The 25,168-nt window shown below is 38.0% G+C and overlaps 2 protein-coding genes across 4 annotated transcripts; one reads left to right on the top strand and one right to left on the bottom strand.

Annotated features, from left to right (window-relative positions):
• Positions 6,782 to 11,960, top strand: LOC109848479 (protein IQ-DOMAIN 1-like). Of its 3 annotated transcripts, none has more exons than XM_020417997.1 (6): positions 6,782 to 6,933; positions 7,205 to 7,430; positions 7,529 to 7,855; positions 8,817 to 9,038; positions 10,884 to 11,003; positions 11,087 to 11,960. In XM_020417997.1, exons 2-6 carry the CDS (start codon positions 7,341 to 7,343, stop codon positions 11,726 to 11,728), a joined length of 1,401 nt encoding a protein of 466 aa, XP_020273586.1. In that variant the 5' UTR covers positions 6,782 to 6,933; positions 7,205 to 7,340; the 3' UTR covers positions 11,729 to 11,960. The 3 variants fall into 3 exon arrangements, with proteins under 3 accessions (XP_020273586.1, XP_020273585.1, XP_020273587.1); XM_020417996.1 differs by having other exon boundaries at positions 7,282 to 7,430; XM_020417998.1 differs by lacking the exon at positions 6,782 to 6,933 and adding an exon at positions 6,995 to 7,136 and having other exon boundaries at positions 7,282 to 7,430.
• On the bottom strand, positions 12,293 to 16,600 carry LOC109850897 (exonuclease V, chloroplastic). Its single transcript, XM_020420980.1, has 7 exons — positions 16,093 to 16,600; positions 15,659 to 15,763; positions 15,206 to 15,327; positions 14,079 to 14,228; positions 13,546 to 13,699; positions 12,933 to 13,009; positions 12,293 to 12,810 (listed from the first exon to the last, which is right to left on the bottom strand). Exons 1-7 carry the CDS (start codon positions 16,450 to 16,452, stop codon positions 12,597 to 12,599), a joined length of 1,182 nt encoding a protein of 393 aa, XP_020276569.1. The 5' UTR covers positions 16,453 to 16,600; the 3' UTR covers positions 12,293 to 12,596.

The following is a 25,168-nucleotide window of genomic DNA, read 5'->3' on the forward strand; positions in this document are numbered from 1 at the left end:
TGACAAACCTGCTCAGACCAAACTCAGAAGCTCCCCACTGATAGCCGAGCGAGCCTCTGAATCCCAAATGCGCAATCGGATCCAATCTCACATCCACGATGTGACCAAGTGCTGGGTAGCCAAATATCCGACGCCGACCAAAATCTGAAACAGCTCCACCAGATCTAACAACTCTATACGCAGCAGTCGACAACCTCATAAGATGACCCAAATCTGTCGAAGCCTGAATACCAGATCCACTGCTCGACAACCAATGCCGATCCTCCTCCATAAAAGAACGGCTCACTAAATCTGCCATCTCATCACGTCGCCCTACTGTCTCCTCTCCTCTGAAGTGTCTCCAACTGTCATGAGCTCGGCACCAATGCAAGAAAGGACTCCTACTAGAACAAGTACGACTGGTAACCTTTCTGCCCATACACCTCCTCTAACTGTTGCGGACTACTAGGGCTTCATACCAAAGGGACTTGGTTGCAACCCATATATGCCTAGTACAATCCCCAACATAAGAAACAAAATACTGATTACCTCCCACTGATGCCTTCATGGAAGGCCCCCCAATGCCTGACTGAACACCTCCAATAAGACCCCTCGATCGGTGGATAGAAGTGCTGAACTCCACCTCGGTCTTCTCGCTCATCCCACTGTGCTCACAGGACTTCAATCTGCAGGTCATAGCGCTCCTCAACAATCTGTACACGGTATGACCAATAATATATCCCAGCACCAAACAATGCCACAGTCTAGCCATAGAAGTAGTCAGCGCCCTATCAACTACCGTGCTCCCAAGCAGATAATACAATTTACTCTGTCTGACTCCCTTCATCATAATCATGGACCCCGATGTGACCTTTAAGCGAGAATCCGCCAAAGTCACCCTATATCCTGCTGCCTCCAATACCCCAAGTGAAATGATGTTCTTCCTCAGTTGAGGAACGAACCTCACATCAGCCAACTGCCGGATCATCCCGTCACTCATCCGAATCTGAACGGTACCAATATCACCAATAGGGCATCTGTGATCATTACCCATAAGAACAGCATCCCCTCTTTCCAACTCCTAAAAGCTGGAGAACCAATCCCTTCTAGGGCATATGTGGTAAGTAGCACCAGAATCCAACATCCACTCGGTGGAGTCGGCAACATCAACTGACGGAAGAGCTGGGCACGAATAGCCCGAAGAATCTGAATCTGAAACATCGCCACTAGCCTTGGCAACATTCACCTCTGAAGCTTGAATAGCTTTCCCTTTATTCTTCACGGCTTGCAATTTTGGGCATTCGGCTTTCCAATGTCCATCCTCTCTACAAAGGCACACTGATTCCTACCAACTGCAGGATGCCCCCTCTAGACTGCGACCTTCTTCCACGGTTTGGACTTTTAGCTCTTGCAACCAATGCCCCTGCAACCGGCTCGATGGAAGTCTCCTTGTCCTTCTTTCGAAGTTGATAGTTCACAAGGGCTGCGGTGACCTCACTATACGAAAGAGATGCATTCCCATTAATAAGAGTGAGGACGAAGGTCTCATATTCCTCGTCGGGCAAGGAACTCAATAACAACAATGCTTTATCCTCATCTTCAACAATGACATCTACGTTCGCCAAATCTGCAAGTAGCTTCGTGTAGTGGTTCATGTGATCACTAATAGATGTCCCCTTCTTCAATTGGAAGCGATAAAGCCTCCTCTTCAAATGCAAACGATTTTTGACGCTCTTTGTCAAATATTTGCCCTCTAGGACCTCCCAGATCTTCTTTGCCGAATTTTATTCATCACATCATATTTTAGATCTTGGGTAAGACAAGACCTAATCACACACACGCCGTTCTATTCATTTTATTCAAACCTTTTCATCCATGTTGTCCGCGTTTCCCGTCCAACTCCAATGTATCTTCCAAAAATTTGCGCATTTAGCCGCATTCCATGACTTCACATCTCCAAAGTCCAAAATTATTTGTGCCGTTGAACTTTTCCACATCTATTTTCATAGAATGTATATTCAAACTTTGACGGCCCTCACACTAGAAGAAACCCTCCCCATGTTTATCCTTTCCGGCCATAATCTCAAGCACCAATAAACAATTTGCGCGGCAACAAACAAGAAAATAGATCCAACTTGAAAAAGATAGAAACTTTACCACAAAGATCCCACCTTTATCACCAATCGAAGCTCTAGATGAACTTCCCAACTGATCTATACCTCCAAAAAGCCCAAGCGTTGCCCGGAGCTCTGATACCACTTGTTGTGCCTCGAGAATCCAAACCAATCACCAAGAAAAGATAAACCAACACACCAAAACAATAGCACAAACAATCAAACACTAGTTTTACGTGGTTCGGCGAGATACCTACGTCCACGGGGCAAGGAGGGGGGAGTTTTCACTATTAGAAATCAAGAGGAACAAACTAGGGTTACAATCACTCACCAAAAACCCACAACAACTCACTCTTGATCTCTCCAAATGCTCCTAGAATAGAAACCCAAAGAAAACCCTCTCAAATAACTCAAAACTCCTGCCTTTCAACCCTAGAAAACACACATTGGGTATTTATACCAAAGCCAAACGAAACGGGTCTGAAAACAGAACCCAGACCCGAACCAGAGTCGCGGTCGACCGCAGCGCCATGTGCGGTCGACCGCGAAAAGTCCAGAGGCTCACCCAGCTCTCTGGACAAATGCCGGTCGACCACCGCTCCATGTCCGGCAAATACATCTGCGTGCACATTGCGGTCGACCGCAGCTCCACATCCGGTCGACCGCCAGACGCCCAAAAGCACTCTTCGACTTTTTCCAGTGATCAACTCCATACACTCGCCGAATCTACAATTCTCCACCTCGAATCTACAGAAGTTACCGCTTACCGCCCGGAAAGTTTGTTGTTTCAGAACTAGGGGTGTCAAACTGTATCCGTATCCGAGGAAATATCTGTAACCGTATCCGTTAGGATACGAATATAGTTACTCAAATCTATAACCGATAGGATATGGTTACGGATATGGTTTTGTAGTGAAATATCTGTATCCGTATCCGAAAATATCCGAATACATATTGGTCATACTCTTACGATAGTTTCGATTCTTAGATTATGGATTTGTGGTTAATTTTGATGATCAAGATGTCTAATCTTAGCTTTTCAATCATAATGAACATATTAACGAACTCTTTTTGTATCACATGACTATATTTTTCTGAATACTATCTAGTTTTCTCATATCTTTTTTGTATCCGCATGTATATCCGTTTATATATCCGGATTTATATCCATAATCGTATCTGATTTTGGCGGATATGGATATGAATTTTTCTTACCGACGTATATCTGTATCCGTATCCGAGATGAGTAAACGGATATGAATATGATAAGTGTCATATCCGAGCCGTATCCGCTCCGTTAACACCCATAGAACTGTGCCTGCGGTTACCCAACCAAAAGATACCTTGTTACATTCGAAAACTGTTGAAATAGTAGGAATTTGTAGCAAAATATATTTTTAAGGTTTTTTAAGTAAGATATATTTACTTTATATTTTCGTATAAATACTTTCTTTAATCGGCTATAAGATTTTTGTCTAGGTCTATATGAGTCTCTTATTTCATTTTAGCCCTGTTATCAAATGCATTTTCTCGGTTTTTCCCTATTTTGAGCAAAAATAATAAACTAGTATTAAACTAGGAACCTGCCATTATACATTACATGCTCAAATAGTGGGTCAGGTGATCACATTTAGTGTTTTTTAAAAAATACAAAAGTTAATCAGTAAACTTACATGAATCCTTCTTTCATTGTTTAATTGAAATAACAATTATTTTTTTTCTAAATGGATTTTCGCAAATAACTTTTCAATCTCGATAATCTTTCTTCTCTTTTTAAAATGGTGAAAACATTCCGATCAAACCCAAACAAAAGGCTAAATAGCACTTAGATACCCTGTTGTTTCAACTACTTTACATTAAAGTACCCTAAATTGTTTTAAAATGGTAAGTTACCACCTTATATTAGCAAAACATGACAATGTTCCTCGTAGAGTCCCATGTGAGTTTCGCATGCCAAGTTTAGTACATATTTAGCCCTATTGTTCGCCGAAATTACAACATAATGCATTCCGAATTTATTTTTCACCTTCAAATCCATTTTCACCTAGAATTTCATCTTCTTCCCGTTTACCGTAAAAAACGTCCTCTCTTTTCAATTTCTACTCATAAGGTTGTTCGATTGTGGCTAAAAAGACAGGGAAATCTATTATAGGAAACAAATTTTCTATAATAAGTCTATTTTTCTTTGTTTGGTCTTGTTTCTTAAAACTAAGAAAAGAGATTGAATGAGATGAGTTCACCATGTTATTAGATGAGGTGACTTATTTTCAAAGAAACTCATATCATAACTTTGTTTTAGAAACGAGGTAGAAATGAACTTTTGGTGATTTCCTTCCCCTGTTTCCTTTTCTTTGATTCTAGGAAGTCGACCAAACAGGCCAAATTATAGCAACTTCATCTCCTTTCATTTCTTCTCTGCAAAACCCTCATTATTCTCTTTACTTCATCTTCTCCCCCTTTCTACTACATAAAATAATAATAAAATAGTTTTTTAGGAGCATAATCAAAATTGAAATTTGTATCGAAATAATAAACCCCAATCAGTTATGTGTTGAGTATCGACGTCGCTGTTTGGCTCAGAAGCCTGCTTAATCAGTTCGATCTTCTTCTCCAGTGCACCACCGAGAACACAAAAGGAAGATCGCTGCTGGTCTCCTTCTCAATTACTCACAAAGAGGAAAGGGGAATCGCACAAAGCGATGGACAGGAAGAGAGGATCTCACGAAGCTAGGGCACAAAGCTCAGGAGTTTTCTTCTCTCTTCTCTCTTCCTCCTCTGAGCTACTACCAACCATTCTCCTTAAATAGAGAAGGGGGCAGCCGACACGGGAGGATGGGCTAGAGCATCGAAAGGTAGAGCCGACCTACAGGGGATGGGAGATGGGACTCAAAGCGGCAGCGACGCAGGACACAGGGATGGAGAAGGGGCAGAAAGACTTAGGGTCAGAGAACCATCGGGTAGGAAACATAGGATAAATCAGTGGGGAGCTGGGCCACAAGGTAACGGGGCAGATATTGGGCCAACAAAATAGCAACATTATGAACCCAGCATAAATTCAATCAACCGAACTGAGTAGAAAACTAAATGAAGACATAATTCCCATGAGCAGAACAACATTAAAACAGGTCACAAACCCATCAAGAACTAAACATTTATTCCCAATTGCACACGATGGGCCCATCATTTGAGCAGCAATAATCTCAAGTGAAATTGAAAAATACATTAAAAAAAACCTTCCACGTTTTCAAGCTTTACAAAGCCATTTTTGGACTTAATTGAGAATGAATTATCTGATTGGAGGTGATGATCTAAGCTTTCCAATACTTTTTATGAGTTGCCCAATATCTTCAAACCATTTGTTTTTTGCTTCAGTCATCGATGCCAGTCTCCAAATGCTAAATTATGGCTTTGCTGATGTTGGGAAAGAAAGAGAGAAATAGTGAAATAAGTTTTTTTTTCCTTTAAGTAGAGATAAATTTATTTCAGGGAGGGTAAATTTGTCTTTACAGAAAAAATTTTACTCCGTTTATCAGATTATAATAGAGAACAACTTAGGATACATAAGTGCTATGGAAAATAACTTGAGTACAAAAGTGTAATGTAGGTGAAACTAAAATATATTTTAAGTGTTATTTAGCCAAAAAAAATGTCCATCTTTTTCTCTCTTAAGTGGTATTTAAGTGCTATAAAAGGTATTCCATTAATTCATCAATTCTGTCTTAAATTTGCATGTCATGAAAAAACAATAAACACAAAAATTTTTGAAAAACAATTTGTTTTTGTATTATGTAGTTACAATTTTTTAATACAAAATTAATCTCCTAATGCATAATTTAAGACTCTCAAAATGTCCAATTTTCAAAGAGTTTATACAAATATATAACAAAGGCATGGATTCAACCATTCATAAGGATAGTCTAATTCAAAATTCACGAGATTTTTTTAAAACTATTAAAAACTAACTATGTTTGAGATTTATTTTTTAAAAATCGACCTATTTGAGATTTATTTAGCATTTTCGACCTAGTTTCAGCTAGCTGGTTGAAACTGGGTTGAAAACGCTAAATAAGTTACGAAAACTTCTTGGGATTTAAAGTCCTATGAAGTCTCGCGTGAAGTTTAGTGCTTAATTAATCACGTGATTCTAATTTAAGTGTTACTTAATTAAGCACTAAACTTCACGTAATTTTAAATCTCATGAAGTTTTCTTAACTTATTTAGCATTTCCGACCCTGTTTCAGCTAGTTGGCTGAAACTAGATTGAAAATGCTAAATAAAAGATAAATAAGTTGATTTTAAAAAACAAAGTTCCCGATAGGTTGGTTTTGAAAACTTTTCCACTAAATTTTCATTTGATGCGTGAATAAACCATACAATTAAAGTTGTTACCATAGCTAAAATATTCCAAATGCAAAAATTAGGAAGAATTATCCTCAGAAAGATAAAGGTGCCCGTGAGTAAACACACGGAGTTTTTGGAAGCGGGACCCGCATGGAAAAAAATTAAAACGCCAGCTGTATAGTAACCTTTGGCCGATCGTTCGGACAACAGGATTGGCTCCTACGATTAAATCATTAATCATCAGATATTTTCTACAGGGACCGGAACCAAATTAAACACGAAAGAAACGACCGTTCAGAATATTGGAAAATTTCGTTAAAACCCAAGTCGGTAGCTTAATTATTACTCAAGCCTTTTCGCTCTCTCCTACTTCATAGTTCTTCCCCCATTAGAGAGCGAGAGATTCCTACCCCTCTTTGGTCCTCTCTGATCTGGCACTTGCCTTTCTCTTTCTCTTTCTCTTTCTCTTTAGAGAGAGAGAGAGAGAGAGATTGACCAGGTAATTTGCTTTGTCGTCTCTGCTAGATTTCTGGATTTTATCCCTTTTTTTCTGTACTAGATCTTTTCTCTGTTACGTCGTGATGAAAAAATTCGCTGCATTTGTTTTTAAGTCCACTGCCTTAACGACAGATCTTAGCAAAAGTTTTACTCTTTTTTGGAAATCAGGAACTGGGTCTTGTTGATTTGCGCTTGTCTGTTCAGGTTTTTTTTTAAAAAAGATTCAATTTTGATGATTGATATTTGTTTTTGCTTTCTTGGATTTGTTTTAGAGCGGAAAAGTTTGAATTTTGATGGGGCCATCAGAGTTCTAGATCTGAGCTTCAGTGGCCTTGTAATCTTATTGCAGCTTTTTCTAAATCCATCCAAGATCTGGAGGAGTAAATGCTGTAGGGGACAGAGAAGAAAATGGGAAAGAAAGCAAAATGGTTTGGTGCGGTGAAGAAGGTATTTAGCCCTGAATCAAAAGAGAAGAAATCCAAAGAGAAGAAAGCAGAGGTTAATATAGTATCCTTTCTACATCTCATTACCTTATTCAAAGGCTTAAATCAACTGGGTACTGATCAAATTCTCGCCTTGGGCGTTTATATTTCCAGAACAACCACAAAACTAACAAATTGAGTGGCGTTGGCAAATACAAAGACTCAGATCCTTCATCTTCAGAGTCATATGAGACCAATTGTGCTCAGAACTCAGCGCCGCCGCCGCCTCCTCAGGCTCGGGCTGTAGGTGTTAAATTAGCAGAGGTGGAGACTGAGCAGAGTAGGCATGCTTACTCTGTGGCAATGGCTTCTTCAGCTGCTTCAGTGCCTGCTGTTTCCTCTGCTCAGGCCGCCAAAGCCTCTGCAGCAGTGAGGTTTGGCGGTAAATCGAAAGAGGAGATTGCTGCAATCAGGATCCAGACTGCCTTCAGAGGATACCTGGTATATAAAATATTGCATGCTTTATCTTTAGATCCTGTTGTCTCATATATATAATATGTTGCTTTATCTGCATTCAATGTGCAAAAACACGATCAGTTGCTTGGTATTCAAATTTCATCTTGGTTGTCCATTTTGAAATTTATCTTTTATAAAATGGTTGTGTGTAAAAAATGATTGTGTTGAATAAGAAGGTATGGTTGTTGTATCAACAAGTATTGATGAGTAAGTTTGAAAGACCGAAATCTGGCATCCTGTAACGCTTAGTCTTTGCTCCTGTCTCATGGTTCCTGCGATTTCCTTGGATATATAATAAAGTTTGCTACAATGCTCTCTTCTTTAAATCCAGCTTGTAGCTCTTATCTTTCCTGGTTCTTCATTCTGAAGATTCAAGTAATTTACTCAGGATATGTATTGTCATTAAACTCTTTGTAGAACAATAATACTATACTTGGTACCTATGAAGCACGGACACGCATAACATGAAGCCGTGTCGTGTCGTGTCCGTGTCGGACACACGTGTCGAACACACGTATCCTATGTATTTTTTAGGATTTGCCTCGTGTCGGATGGCCGTGTCGGATCCGTGTTCGTGCTACATAGCTTGGTACAGCCTGATGCTTGAATTTTTCTGTGTTTCCTTGGTGCCTCCACTTACAGAAACGTAACATATGCAAATGTTTTGCTTTCTCTTCGGACAACAGTTGATTCTTAGAAGTTAAAACAATGAGCATGGAGATATGGTTGATTTTCTTATTTCATGGTTACTATTGATGGCAACATTTAACACTTGTATTTCATGGTTAATTTTTGATGGTAACATCTGGATATTTTTGTCCTTATTATCATGTCTACATGGTCACTTTTATTTCATGGTTAATTTTGATTGTAACATCTGGATATTTTTGTCCTTATTATCATGTCTACATGGTCTTTTATTTTGCTTACTTCCCCCTCTTTCAAGGCAAGGAGAGCTCTGAGGGCATTAAGAGGCCTAGTTCGACTGAAGTCACTGATCCATGGCAATGCTTGCAAGCGTCAAGCCACAACCACATTACGCTGCATGCAAACACTGGCCAGAGTTCAGTCTCAGATCCGTTCGAGGAGGATCAGGATGTCAGAGGAGAACCAGGCTCTGCAGCGACAGCTTCTGCTGAAACGTGAAAAAGAACTGGAGAGTTTGAGGGTATGTGTGTTATCCATCATAATTTATGCAGAAACATTTCGGGTCATTTTATTTCACAATCCTTCTCTTTAGGTCTACTATAGTGTAATTTCTCATTAACGTTTCTAGTTAAACACGAAATTCATGGGGAGCATTAAAGCAATTCATACTGATGATATGGAGTAGTAAAGCAATTCATACAGATATATTAACCTTATCTCTGAAGAGATGCACAGATACTCGTGTTTCCACAAGAATAGAAATTATTAGATAACTAGTAATTACACTGATGATACGTCCTGTGTAGTTAGTTGAACAAGTGGAGATGATATAATAATTGAGATATTAGCCTACAAACTAGCACGTAAAAGCTGCAGTGCTCGGTGCTGGTTTTGAAAACATCGATACAGAGATTAAGGTAGACATTTAACTCGAAAACGGACCCCTTATTAGCAAACTTCTCAATTTTGGAGTAAACTAAGGTCCTTAATAATATATTGTAATGAGTAAAATTAATAGATTATTGGACAGAGTTGTAGGAAAACTTGATGAGAAATGACCTTGGTTGTTCAGAGAATAATCAAGTATACATACCGTCTCTAGTTGTAGGAAAACTTGATGAGAAATGACCTTGGTTGTTCAGAGAATAATCAAGTATACATACCGTCTCTAGGAGGGGCTTTTATAATCAAGTATACATACCGTCTCTAGGAGGGGCTTTTACGATTGTATTAAAAAGAGAAAGACATGAAGCCAATTAAAATACATGAAATGATATATTCCAAGGGTCATTGAGTGTCTGTATAACTAGGAGATCTTGTCCTAATAATTCTCATAGAATGATTAAAAATAGACCTGCTTTCTCAATCCTTCTTTCATAGTAAAAATTTAAGTTCACCTCAATACTTAATTACAGTTTTAAATGTGTTCCATATAATTTTTAATCACTTGACAAAAGTGACTTTACCTTTTCTTTTTTGAGGGCCATCCAGCTCATAGGTATTATATCAAATTATTATGTGACTGAATTTGACAGTTTTCTATATAGTAAGCTTTGCTAGGAAGAATGATGCAGTTATTAATTTGGATTTTTTTTCCCCCTATTGTTAAATCCAATACCTTAAACCTCAGTTAACTGCTTTAATAATAGCTTTGATAGCTATTTCTTAAATTGTTTCCATATACTCTATTCTTTCTCTAATTAGCTGCCTTCAGGGCCTTTCTTCCCTTTGAAGGTGAAGGAAGTGTCATTGATGTCTTCACTTTTAAAACTGCAGATATGGGTAGAAACATCATTTTCTGCCCACTACAGGACGTGTTTGTTTCAAAAAGCACTGCTTAATAATTGGTACTAAGTTCAATATAAAAAAATTATTGAGAAGCAATTTTCAAATATATGAGATAAAAATGCCAGTAAGAAAAACTCCGTAGTATATGGTGATTTTTGCAATGTAGATTTGCAATTAGTTTGTGATGGTAAAGTGAGGTTATATGTCCTCATTATGATATGTTTTCTAAAGCTGAACTTGACTTGTCGTTACCAGTTATTTTGTTAGAATTAACCGACAAGCTGAACATTGGTGAGTTACATTGGTTTCTTTCAATAATTGATGTAAAATGAGGTTATCTTCTCATATTTTATATAGTTATACACTTATACATGTAAGCTGGTGAACATGCTAAGCATGTACACGTGCATACTAGTGAATCATTTTACTGCACACATAGGCTTGCATGCTTGGATTCTGTTGAAATCCTTGATTCTTTCTGCATTTTTTTTCTTGTCAATAGTTGTTCACTTGTTCCTTCAGAACGCTTATCATATTGTAGCTTAGTAACAATCTTTAATCTACCGAACTTTGTTAGATGGGAGGTGAGTGGGATGATAGTCTACAATCCAAGGAACAAATCGAAGCAAGCCTTCAGAGCAAACAAGAGGCTGCCGTAAGAAGAGAAAGAGCTCTAGCCTATGCATTCACCCATCAGGTACAAAATCTTATTATCTGCTCCTCCCTATAATTCCTATCACTACACTAGTTCTCGATGTACTTGCAATTGTGATGCTTCAGGGGAGAAACTCTTCAAGATCAGCAAACCCGATGTTCATGGATCCTAACAACCCACAGTGGGGTTGGAGCTGGTTAGAACGCTGGATGGCAGCGAGGCCATGGGAGAGCCGAAGCACAACGGACAAGGACCTTAATAGTGATCGTGCCTCTGTAAAAAGCTCAGCTCTCAGTGTCAACGGTGGAGAGATAACAAAAGCCTATGCTCGCCGTAACTCCCCCTCAACTCCTAAATCCAAGCCACCAACTTCACTTGTGAAGATGAACTCTGCAAGCCCTAAAATGAGCTGGGCCCCACCAGATGAGGATACGAGGAGTATGCTCAGTTTGAAGTCTGAGAAGCCGAGAAGGCACAGTATTGCGGGTTCATCTGCCGGGGATGATGAGAGCTTTGCAAGCTCTCCTGCTGTGCCTAGTTATATGGCACCAACACAGTCAGCTAGGGCTAGGTCTCGTTTTTCGAGCCCATCGAATGATGTGGTCATCGAAGGACTTGATAAGGTTTCTGTTGGTTCGGTGAAGAAGAAGCTATCTTTTCCTACTGGTTCAGGAGTTCCAAGAAGGCACTCTGGGCCTCCTAAGGTTGATATGTCAACGATCAAGGATGTAGCTGTTCAATCAGAGAGTAATGGAGGAAGCAGGTAAAAAAAAAAAGGTGAAATTGGTCAAAGAGTTTATTTTGAAAGCAAATTTATGTTGTAATTTAATTTGTTTGGAGCAAGATGATCATGGATGATAGCTTTAGTTCGCAGAGGATTGGTTTGTTGGTGTGATTTGTTTCTTCTTTGTTTAATGTCCTCCGCCATCCCTTAAATTTGTAATTTGGGTACATATGAGAAGTGGTTTATGTTAAAGTGAGAGATGCGGGTAATTATTATATTATAAATTATAAATGTAAAATGAATATATATATATATATACTTTCTGTTGTTGTGAAGGAAACTATGGCCCGTGGCCTGGTTAAATCTAATGTGACGTCCTTCTATCCTACATACTAGATTCTGTTCCTTTGTTTTGCTCTATTATGTTTGTTCTATATCTGCATATATGCAGATTTAGCTTTCCTTGCTTTGAGGTGCTTGAAATAGGTTACCGTTCAAAATTCTACTGTTCACAATAGCAGTTTCCTTTTAAGAACACTATGAATGATGGCATATCTGATATTTTCTAAAAAAAATACCCAAAATAGAATTATGAAAGGCCATGATCTGGATAAGAAAATCTATTCATCACCAATGTTTTCACTATGTATAGACTGAGGGTGAACAAGGTGTTGGAGAAGCATGAAAAAAAAGGTGATAAGAAACAATAATTCTCGGCCTAAAATAACTTGAAAGCATTTGTTCAACAAAAGAATGTACAAAAACCAGAATGCTGAGCGAGCCTCCTGTTAGCAGTCACAAGCGTAACTGGTACAATCTTTCCGCAGGCATCATTAATTGAATATTAACCTCAAATATGTACCTCCTTCGAGGTTGTAGCATCATCCTAGAAAGAGCATATTTTCTCCATATTATCTTTGCTCAGGTGACGAGCTCGAGGTTATTGGACATACGTCATTGAACTCACAGAAACGACATTTCCAACTTTCAGCCTCTGAAACATAGGTAGCTTCCTTTCCTCCAGACCAGAACTTCAAGATTTCTTCCATCTGATCCTTTAACCAGCAAACATCATACCGAAACCAATGTTCTTCTAGTAGCGAACAGTCTGATTGCAATTCATATCTTCAACCAAGAGAACAAAGGAAGACGGTGCTAAGTTAAGTCACAATTATCACTTAGACACACTATATTAGCATCAACTTTAAAATGATTCATAGTCTGATTGCATTAGTTTCTTGTCCTACCTTAAAAGAAGCTGGTCAGTAGATGGACACAAGAAGGAGCAGCTATCGGTAAAGCCTGTCACCACATCTTCCAATGTCTGGAAAACACAAATTGTAGGCTAAGTTGCAGAGTAAAAGACAGGCTTTAACTTGTTCATGTACTGAATAATATCTCAGCATGTATGGACCGACATCTGCATTTTACTTTTCATTATCTTCTTTGTGTTTGTTGGATTGGTAAACTTAATGCACGGGGATCATTATTACTCCCTGGGACATAAAAATTCTTCAGGAATCACATTTTTTAAGTATATGAATGATTCAAATATGCATTGCTCATAAATCAATGTGTTTTAACTCTCTATAATATAGAGAAATCATTTTCCATCAATATCAATATGTATTAAGGAGAAGTATCTAAGCCCCATGACATTCCATCAATACCAATATGTATATTTTAAGTGGAAAAAGTCATGATGGACATTGTGGTCATCCATTCGGACAGTTCACAATATGCTTCTTTGATGGAAATGGTGTCAGAACAAGATCAGACATGCACGGGCGAATGGCTCAAGTACACTATAGAACAATGCGACACTAAAAAGTTCAAACATGAAGAGGGTAATGTGAATACCTTCACATCAAAACGTAATGAAGCAGCGTATCGTTTGACATCTTCTGATAAAATATAATGGGGATCCAATTTGAAATGTTTGTAGAAGTATGCAGTGGGGAAATTGCTAGCAGCTAAACCATCCCATAAGTATTTATACAACATCACTTGAAGCCTGTCATTGTAAAGACAAAATCAATAACTGTGACCATAAAGCAGTGAAAATAGAAGTCCACCAAAGTGATCATGACTTTTAATGCAAACACAGAAAACAAAAATGTAAATAAATAAAGAATCTCACTCTAACAACTGAAAAATACAAAACTTTGCTTAAAATAAGCATATAGTTGACAGCATAATGGTATACAGAACTCAATCAACATTATCATCAGTGTGTTATTCCATCAAATTGTGGTCTGCTTTTGTCAAGCTCACAGAAGCTACGGCAGAGCCCGAGTTAAATTGATGCACTAAAGAATCGCACGATATAATATGTAGAATAAGCTTTCAACTGAGCATTTATAATATCAATGGAAATAAAAGGAACAGCATACCTTGCATTTCTCTTTTGTGCTTCTGTTGGAGGTGTCGCCTTGTAACGAGTCTTTATGTCCACCAGAATTGGGTTTAGACTAGCTTCATTTAATGGCATTCGAACCTCATCAATCACCCCGACTATCCATGTACCTCCAAAAACTCCTATGCTGATAGATTATTAGCACATGCCATGAAAAAGGGATAGTATCATCAACTCGATTGATAAGGAAATTTTATGGTTAAAGATGTGTTGGACATTTTTAATTTTGGCATAACGGTTAACATGAAAAACAATGGTTCAAGATATTGTAACAGTCAAAAGAAAGCAAATAGGAACACATTTGTACAAATATCGACATGTAGTCTTAAATCCTTACATATAAGCAATGATGATGTGGACCAAAAAGAAAATATACACATGAGCGCGCATACACAAATATATTTCATCTAGGATGCACGTGGAAAAAGGAGTTGGGTGGGAATCGAGGCCTCATTCCCACCGAACATGGACAAATATCCATGATATAATAGTATGCATGAATATTTGGGTTCAAGCGTAACAATTGAGGACATATACAATCAACTGTGTTGAGAACAACATGCCTAATTCTACTTCACATCTCAACCAACAAAACTTCAATTATTGCCAATTGTTGATTGATCCTTCCTCTCATTCTTTCCAACATGTCAAAGAATTGGCCAATCTTTCTCTCTCATCAAATCAACCAAAATATTTTGTGGTTTGGATTTTCTTGCTTTTACTCATATCCTAATCCCCAAGTGCTTTTCAGTTTTCCTCATATTTCCTCGTATCTCTCATGCTTCCCACTTCTCCAAAAGAAGGGAAAAAAACACGAGAATAGCATCTTTGTTCATGTTTCATGTTTGACTTTTGAGAACAAATATAGAAATAAACTAATAATTTTCATCACGACAATGACTTCCTTCAAAAAAATAAAATTTTGAAAGTGTGGGAGGTAAATTCCTTGATTAATGTTTAACATGAGATGAAGCCAGAGCTACCTGCATGCCAGGTCTTGTTCATGCACACAAAAAGAACAGAGGATACATCAAGAAGTCACAAACTTATGAAAATAAAAACAGCTCGCCAACACATTACAAAAACAGATACTTTGTTACTTACACTGGAACCTCACGGGTAAGCCCTTCTAATAGCAACTGTTTTGCACCAACAATAAAATTGAAAAATTTTACTGCCCAAATCTCCTCAAGAGACTCGGTAGGAATTTCTACCCTTTCTACAACCTGATTCCAAAAGTGAAAGTATTAGCATGCTTGTAGTAATAACTAAAATTAATTAAGTACCAGGTGTCTAATTATTACAGGCAGAAAGGGGCAAAGATTAGATCTTTTTACATACAAATGGAAGGCAACTAACAACTACACAATACACAAAGGAAAAAAAAAATAACTGGATCGAAATGAAGATGCATAAAGAATCGGATCATCTGAAGGTTTGGACAAAAATAAGAAATCAACCCAGGTTGATAGATTCTTCATTTTCACCAATATAATTGTCTTTCTAAAATATTTTCTAAAAGAAGAAAAAAATGCTTTCTGATAATCTCCAAGTTACCTCTTTTTCTAGAGCTGCATGGCGATTGCTGCCTGCTTCCATAGCTGCAGTCTTTTTCGGCTTCCCCTTGACGAGCCCAAACTCTGTTTTCTTTTGACACCATTCCTGGCGTCAAAAAATCTTATCCAAGATAAAAATCGCAGCAGGCTAAGATTCTAGAGATAGCAAAGAGAACCAACAACTCCTCTTATACTAACAAAGATAAAAGCGTCGTTTTTGTATGTGCACTGCAGTGCAAAAATTTCAACAACAAGAGAGAATTTAGTTAAACCATTGAACTCTAGTCACAGTTTTCTTATATTTTCCACTTCTTGCAAGAAAACATCACATACCCAAAGAAAAAAAACAAAAAAAGAATCAATTATCTGACAAAATTTCCGTCCAAAAAAATGCAAAAAACTGAAAAAGTAAGGTAAATTGAGTCTAATGTTTACCGAGCTCGTGATGTCGGTGACCATGAGCCCTCTCCGAGCCCTAAATCTCTCTAAAAGCGACTTTGGCCGGACCGATTTGTCGGCATCCTCGATATCTTTCACCGGCGAACTAGAGCCCGAGCTGCAGCTGAGGGAAGTCACGTGCCTGGGAGGCGACGACAGAGCCAAAGGGAGAGAGCAGGGCAAGAGGGGGAATCGGGAGGGAGGGAGGATGGAGGAGGAGAGCAGAGGTCGAGCCGAGGCGAGGGCGGCGTCGAGAAACGCCATCTCGGCGTCGGTGATGATCTCGGTTTCGACCGGGATGCTGCGGGACTGGGCGGAGGGAGACGACGAATGAGAGGGCGGGGACTTGGGTTCCATTCACTGGCGATGGGTTCGGATCTGGGGCTGAGCGCGGGGGATCGTGGCCATGGCGGTTGTTTTCCCTTCTTTTTAGTTTTCGGGTTTTGAACGGGTCGATGAGCGGCGAGTCTTTAGCCTGTCGATTTGACCGGCTGATTATCTAAGGGCTTGTTTGGATTAAGGGCCTGTTTGGATTCGTAGTGGGTGAAGGGAAGTTAAGGGAAACCGAGTGGAGTGAACGGAAGGGAAGGGAAGGGAAAGGAAGGGAAGGGAAGGGAATTCCTTTCCCCTTGGTTACACCCCAATTTGGGGGGTAACAATTTTTATACTATTAGGGGGTGAACCAAGGTGAACGGAGGTGAATTAACTTCACCTCCTAAGTGTTCCCAAACAAGGTGAATGGAGGTGAATGGTTCCCTTAACTTCCCTTCACCCTCATTCCCCTCAATCCAAACAAGTCCAAGGCGAATAAGGGACAGAGGAAGTTAGAGAAATCATTCATCTTATTTGGGAATATTTAGGAGGTGAAGTTATTCATCCTAATTCTTCTTGGTTCACCCTTTAATAGTATAAAATTTGTTACCTTCCGAATTGGGGTGTAACCAAGGGGAAGGGAACTCCCTTCCCTTAACTTCCCTTCTCTCACCTAGTTTCCCTTAACTTCCCTTAACCTAGAGATGTTAAATGGGTGGGTATGAGTTTAAATGGGCGGACCATAAATGAGCGGGCCATAAATGGGCGGGCATGTTTTGCCCATTTACCCATTTATGGCCCATTTAACATTATTTAAATGGGCGAGTTTTTGCCCGCCCATTTAATAAACGGGTCGCCCATTTGCCCATTTAACTATAGTACATATATATGTATAATACTTTTGGGGTGTTTTTTGTAATCTTTTAGGGGTTTTTTTTGTAAACTATTGTGGGCTTTTTGCAAACTTTTTGGGAGCTTTTTGCAAACTTGTTGGGGCTTTTGATAAAATACTAACAAAGATAGGAACATAAACAAAGATAAACAAATACAGACAAATTCATGATTGAACCATTTACAAGCCTGGATAAAAGTACAGACCTCACACATTTGCAAAATTAACCTCAAATTTCCAAACCAAAAACCAAAAGATCAATAACAACAAAATTGCGAGTATATTTAAATGAATTAAGATAGAAAACACAAGGTATGCAAGGATCTGTATAAGATCAATAACTTGATATAAATGTCATCATAACTATCAGCAACACGATCATGATTAGTAAGGACAATCTACTTAATTACTTGACGAACTAGAAGAGTAGTAAGTTCGTCTATAAACAAAACAGTAGCACAACCATAGTCTACTTATTTCCCATCTTTCAAATGTTCAGGCATGAACAGGATCATGACAGAAGAAAGAAAAGACCAGGAAACAAAGATCAAAAGAGAGGGATTTTACGAGAAAGTAAATCTTAGCCCCCAAATACGAGAAAGTAAATCTTAGCCCGACAGAGCAGAAATTTCCCTGAGAAAACATTTGAACTGCTGCCTGAAAAGAGAGGGATTTTACGCAAGCAAATAGCAGAAAAGCACCAGCAACAACAACAGCTTCAGCAACTTCAGCAGCAGCAACAACAGCTTCAGCAGCAGCGCTTGCTTTCTCGTCAGAATTCGTCTGTGCCATTTATTGAACAAATTCAAGGTTCTCTGCAACATCAACAGTCCGTTAACCAGTATATGCCAGAGTTGGAGCAATTTTTGAAACTTCAGTTAGAGGAGCAACATCATCTTCAACAGCTGCAGCAGCAACAAGAATTGCATCAGCAACAACAGCAACTTCAGCTCCAAATGCAACTAAAAATCATGAAACTTTACTTGGTTAATTGTTCAATTTTCGAACATTTGCTGCAGCAACAGTTGAATGACCATGTTTATCAACTTAGTTAAGTGTTACGCGGCATGAGTCATAAGAACATTTCATATATAAACTATTAATGAGATTGCTAAGTCAAACTATCAAATTAAACAATTAACCAAGTAAAGTTCATGAACCATGGGACTGTATTAATATATAAAGAACTTAATATTTGTAATATCATGATTTAAGGGAAATCCTTCTTGGTATTTGTACGTGTAGTGTAAAAGTGAGGCAAAAGCTCAAAAATCCTTCTTGGTATTTGTACGTGTAGTGTAAAAGTGAGGCAAAAGCTCAAAAATTTTGCTTACTCATATACTAATTAATTGTAGGATTAGTTGAACATACAACTCAAAAATTTTGCTTACTCATATACTAATTAATTGTAGGATTAGTTGAACATACAGTTGATTTTTTTTCTAATTGATCAATTAATATTACTGAAATCTATAAATCTCAGTATTCACACTTTAAATCATGAAACAGAGACAACATGTCTCTCTCAGTTTCATTGTTAAAAACTTTCTAGGAATATGACCCATCAAACTATAAAAATTTCCCCAATCAAATACTAAATGATAAATTTCTAAATTGTTTTACCATACAAAACACAGGCAAAGGACAGCCCGAAAACAAAAAGGCAAATGGCAAGGCAACTATCAGTCTATCACAAAGGAGAGGACAGCAATTGAGAAGGACAATGATCCAGCTACAACAAGCTCACAAAGTGGTGCTCTTGGAGTCCAAGACTTGGACTTTAAACCAACCACACACGCATCAAAGACAACCACAAAAAACATAAACTTGTGCCATGTAATGCATCTACAGAATTTCTATATAATAAAGGTTGTGCCATATTATGCACGCTTAAATTGCAAATTGTCAAAATTCGAAAATGGCAACATCCAGGGGTCCTTTTACTTCAGAATTTCTAACTTTTGGCAGGAAACATAAACTTATGAGAAATAAATACATATTAAAACAACAATCAATATTTAGCCAACAACATTAGAAAAGCAAGATTATGATGTACACTAATTTCATGGAACAAGTAAAATCTTACCTTAATCACTTTCGCCTTCCGATTCAGAAACCTCTAGATTACTGAAATCAAGTACTAATAAATTTCCTTCTTCAATGTCTGCCAGGGCTGCATTTAATAAGAAAAAATAATATTAATATTTTGTGATAAAATATGTAGCCCACAACAATACAAAAAAAGCAATAAAGGAAAAAAAAAGAAGGCAACTCACAAGGAATCCCGTCTAACCAAGAACCAGTACAAATTTGAGCTTCAGCATTCTCCGGAAGAAGACGATTTTGATACTTGTCAAGCACACGTCCCGCAATGCTGAAAGCCGATTCAGAGGCCACCGAAGTAATGGGAATACTCAATATATCTCGAGCCATCATCGACAATTGAGGACGCTTCTCGCATTCGCCTTTCCAATACTCGAGAACATTCAAATGATCATTTTTCTTCCAACTGACTAATTTTTCATCTAGATACTCTTCTAACTGAGACTTGGACCTACTTGCTAAATATAATTGACTCTCAAACAGTTCAAACTCAACCATCTCATCATTAGGGGCATCTCCAAAGTTCTCTTCACCACTGCTCTCAGCTACAGATGTATCTAGAGATGCTCGCTCATATTCTTTGTAAAGCCTTCTCAGTTTCTCTAAGATAGTCAACACATAATCAGAACTAACTCCTAATTTCTCAAAGCAAAACTCTACGTACTTCACCTTGTATCGGGGGTCCAAAATGACTGCAAATGACAAAATAACACTGTAGCATTCCCAATATTTATCAAATTTTATTTTCATGTCATTTGCCATGGATTTTATATGTTGATCATCACTTTTCATCTCCTCCATTATGCATTTTTGAATCTTAAACACTCCACCAAAATATAAGTTGGCAGTTGGATATTTACTTCCAGAAAAAAGAGTGGACACTTCATAAAATGGTTTTAAAAACTTTGTAATTTTTTCAGCCTGTACCCATTATTCACTTTATGGCAAAAAAGTGAAGTTTGGATCAATCGACTCCAAGTGCTCAAATGCCCGACGAAAGTTCAGAACACTCTCCAACATTAGAAACGTAGAATTCCACCTGTTGGACACATCCTGTTGAATTTTTTTCGCTTTACCTGAACAAGTTTGTGCAATGCACTCTGCAAACTTCTTTTTTCTTCCAGGAGGACTCTTCACATACTTGATGCATTCTCTTATCTTAGACAATGATTTATCAATAACCTTTAGCCCATCTTGCACAACAATATTTAGAATATGAGCACAACACCGCACATGCAAAAAATCACCATTACTAACAAAATGATCTTCTAAAACTGGATGATATTTTAAAATTCTCATGAAAACATCATTATATGATGCATTGTCCAAGGTAACAGTAAAAATTCTTTTTTCAATACCCCAATCCTTCAACAAATGAAATAACTTCTCTACTAAAATTGCTCCACTATATGGGGGGTGAAACATGAGATAGAGCTAATATTTATTCTGCAATATCCAACAGTCATCAACATAATGTGCAGTGAGAGACATATAGTAGTCAGAGGTGGAAGAAGTCCATAAATCTGTGGTTAGACAAATTCTACTAGGAACTAGCTTTAAAGCTTGTTTAAGATTTCCTTTCTCTTTCTTGTACAACTTGATCAAATCTGTTTTAGCAGTGTTCCTTGAAATATGCTTGACTTCAGAATTTAGAAAACTATGCAACTCACGGTTTCCTCGATGTTCAACAAAAGTGAATGGATAACCATGCAATGCAATTACTCTAGCAAGCATTTCTCTATATTTTTCTTGATTTAGTGGCATACTTTTCCTGGAAGAATCAGCCTCATCTAAGTTCCTTTTCGGGCAAGAATCCATGTGCCTCAACATTGTCTTAGTGCCATGACCACCAACATAAATATGATTACACATATTACATTGAACTTTAGTTTTCTCATCATTATCGGTAGATAACTTCGTAAAGTGATCCCAAACTTTTGATGTTTGTCTTCTTTTACGTTTAGAAGTACTCTCATCACCACCACCAACATCATGGATGCTAAATTGATCATTTAAAGACATGATCGCTGAAAAAATAATTTAATAGCACATCAATTTTGGTAGTAAACACATAATTCCGTGATTATAAATTTGACTCAAACATATTCATGTTCACTTTTCTCATCGCCAGAAGCTTGTATATAAATTATTTCTACTATGGCCAAAGTACGTAACAGTGGGCAAAAACAGCCAGGTTTCAATCTCAAGCACGCTACTACACAAGCAAAGAAAAAAACAGATAAAAACAGATAGATACAGCATATACATAACATTTTGTGGGATATCATTACTGATTTTTAAATACATAACATTTGTGGGAGAAGCTTAAAACCTCCAACTATTAATTCCTAGAGCTTGGATATGTCATGTGCCTCAATCAAAAGATTTAATTGAAAAATCCAAATGAAAAACTGTCATATTGACAAAGTTATGATTTAAAGAATTGAACCCTGAAAAGTATCAAAAATCCAAGGGTGCAGTGTATTCAGCATGTCATTTTGGAAAAAAATTGTAATATTCATCTAGAGAATGCATCATAATAACCCATTAAAGTTACTGATTTTAACAGATTTTAACTAACCATGAAGAGTATCCAAATCCAATAGTTCAGTGTATTTACCAAGGCGTTTCGGAAAATTTTGTAATATTATTGAAGAATTCATCATAACAACCAATTAAACTTATGACCTTAAAGAATTTATAACCATAATGAATATCCAAATTCCTAGAGTTCAGTGTATGAATTAAAAACATAACATCAATGGATTACTCATGATTCTAGCCAATTTACTAACTAAACTGAACATAATGCCCATAATTTCAGAAAAAATTCAGAAAATACCCAAATTAGCCTTAGGGTTTGAGGAAAAGAACTTACAAGTGAGGCGGCGAAAATGAGGGCAGGAGAAGCGGCGAGATCCGATTTCAGGAGGAGGAATTACGTTGGGGTTCGAGAGGCGGTGAGGGCCTTGAGGCGGCGAGGAGGAGGCGGAGGAGGCAGTGGTTGAGGCGACTGGCCGACGAAGGAGGAGGCGGAGAAGGAGGGATTGAGGCGACGGAGGAGGAGGCGGAGGAGGAGGCGGAGGGAGGAGGGATTGAGGCGATGAGGAGGAGGCGGAGGAGAGGCGGAGGAGGAGGATTGAGGCGACAGAGGAGGAGGTGAGGAGGCTGCGGTTGAGGGCAAGAAAAACTCAGAGGGACCAGAAGAGAAGTAAAAACGAAGGGTTTTAGTTTGGCGGTGGGCGGGTATAGAATGCCCATTTAGACCCGTTTAAGTGGATGTAAAATGCACCCGCCTGTTTAGACCCATTTAATTAAATGGGTGGGTTGGGGGCCAAATAATGGGGGGCCAGATGGGTAATGGTATGCATAAATTGTATTCCTACCTTAACCCCATTGGAAATTAAACATAAACAATTTTTTGATTTGGAAAAATGTGTCCAGGCCCCAAAAACAGAACTTCATGTGATGCAGCCCCTCCTAGTTTCCCACATGTGGTTCAGCCCCTTGAAGTGTGACATTTGCTGCTCAGGCCATTTTTAACAATTATTACATGTCACTAAGCTAAAATCCCCAAAATAATAATTATCCCTCTCCTCAATCCTTCAACCCAGGTTCTCTCTCTCTCTCTCCTCTCTCTTCTCTCCTCATCTCTCTCTCCTCTCTCCTCTCTCTCTCTCTCTCTCTCTTTAAAAACAATGGGCTTTCCAAAGTCGTCACTCTGCCCTCACCCTCCTCGCCGTCGCCACCTCCGCCCAGGCTCCCAAGCCTCCTCGAGTTCGCCGCGCGCTCCCCTCCTCTCCTCCGACGACCTCGTTGTGGTAGTTCGCCGTCACTCCCCGTCTCGCCCTCGACTACGCCGGAGTTCGTCGCTGCGCCTGCCACTTTTGAACCCTATAAGTATGGTAAGCCGGACCGAGTTCGTTGAGCACGCCTTCTTATCATGACGGGGCGGTCTTCAGAACTTTAGTGAAAATAATGTGAAAGTTTTCGTGAGCTTTCTTAAAGTTAAAGAGGGGTTAACGGTGATATTAATGAACTTTAGGCTCGTCTCGTAAATGCGGGCCCAGAGAATGGTGAGGGGGGGGGGTACGTGAAATTTAACCATTTTTGAGCGAAAATAATTGGAAACTTGGCGTCCAAGTTCGATGAATGAATGGGCGGCTAATTTTTTTTCTACGACTCGTCCGCTTTCACAATGGGGATTTGTTGTGGGGGCCAGTTTCCCATGGTATACAGAATTCATGTGGTAGCGTTTCAACCGCAGGACGACACCAGGAACGAGCCGGACGATCCCAAGAACGCCAGAATTCATGTGGTAGCGTTTCAACCGCAGGACGACACCAGGAACGAGCCGGACGATCCCAAGAACGCATCGATTGCATTTCCGCTCTCGTTCGTCCCAAAAATAATTGGAGACTTTCGGCAAGATGCCACTTCTGTAGCGTGTTAGTTCTAATTTGCACAGTGTTAGTTCTATTCTGTAGCGTGTTAGTTCTAATCTGCACAGTGTTAGTTCTATTATGTAGCGTGTTAGTTCTAATCTGCACATTGTTAGTTCTATTCTGTAGCGTGTTAGTTCTAATCTGCACATTGTTAGTTCTATTCTGTAGCGTGTTAGTTCTAATCTGTATAGTGTTAGTTCTATTCTGTAGCGTGTTAGTTCTAATTTATACCACGTTAGTTCTATTTTATACTGCGTTAGTTCTAATTTATACAAAGTTAGTTCTATTTTATACCACGTTAGTTCTAATTTTAACCATATTAGTTCTAATTTATAACAAGTTAGTTCTAATTTATAACAAATTAGTTCTAATTTTAACCACGTTAGTTCTAATTTATACCACGTTAGTTCTAATTTATACCAAGTTAGTTCTAATTTATACAATGTTGTTCTATTTTATACCAAGTTAGTTCTAATTTATACAATGATAGTTACGAAATGGCTAAGAAAGTTTTCTACAGATGTTGCAAACTCCCAAATGCGCATTATGCATTGATTAGTGAATTAATTATCGAAAGAATATGGTGATTTGTTGTATAAATTAGAACTAACGTGGTTAAAATTAGAATTAATTTGTTATAAATTAGAACTAACATGGTATAAATTAGAACTAATGTGGTTAAAATTAGAATTAATTTGTTATAAATTAGAACTAACTTGTTATAAATTAGAACTAATATTGTTAAAATTAGAACTACCGTGGTATAAATTAGAACTAAGTTGGTATAAAATAGAACTAACGTGGTTAAAATTAGAACTAACTTGTTATAAATTAGAACTGATATAGTAATTAAAATTAGAACTAACATGGTATAAAATAGAACTAACTTTGTATAAATTAGAACTAACGCGGTATAAAATAGAACTAACGTGGTATAAATTAGAACTAACGCAATATAAAATAGAACTAACGTGGTATAAATTAGAACTAATTTGGTATAAATTAGAACTAACACGGTATAAAATAGAACTAACGTAGTATAAATTAAAACTAACACGCTACAGAATAGAACTAACACTGTGCAGATTAGAACTAACACGCTACAGAATAGAACTAACACTGTGCAGATTAGAACTAACACGCTACAGAATAGAACTAACATTGTGCAGATTAGAACTAACACGCTACAGAGTTAGTTCTATTTTTATACTAAGTTAGTTCTATTTTATACTAAGTTAGTTTTATGTTATAACAAGTTAGTTCTATTTTATACTAAGTTAGTTTTATGTTATAACAAGTTAGTTCTATTTTATACTAAGTT

This window comes from Asparagus officinalis, chromosome 7 (assembly GCF_001876935.1).
Source record: "Asparagus officinalis chromosome 7, Aspof.V1, whole genome shotgun sequence".
NCBI classification, from domain to species: Eukaryota; Viridiplantae; Streptophyta; class Magnoliopsida; order Asparagales; family Asparagaceae; genus Asparagus; species Asparagus officinalis.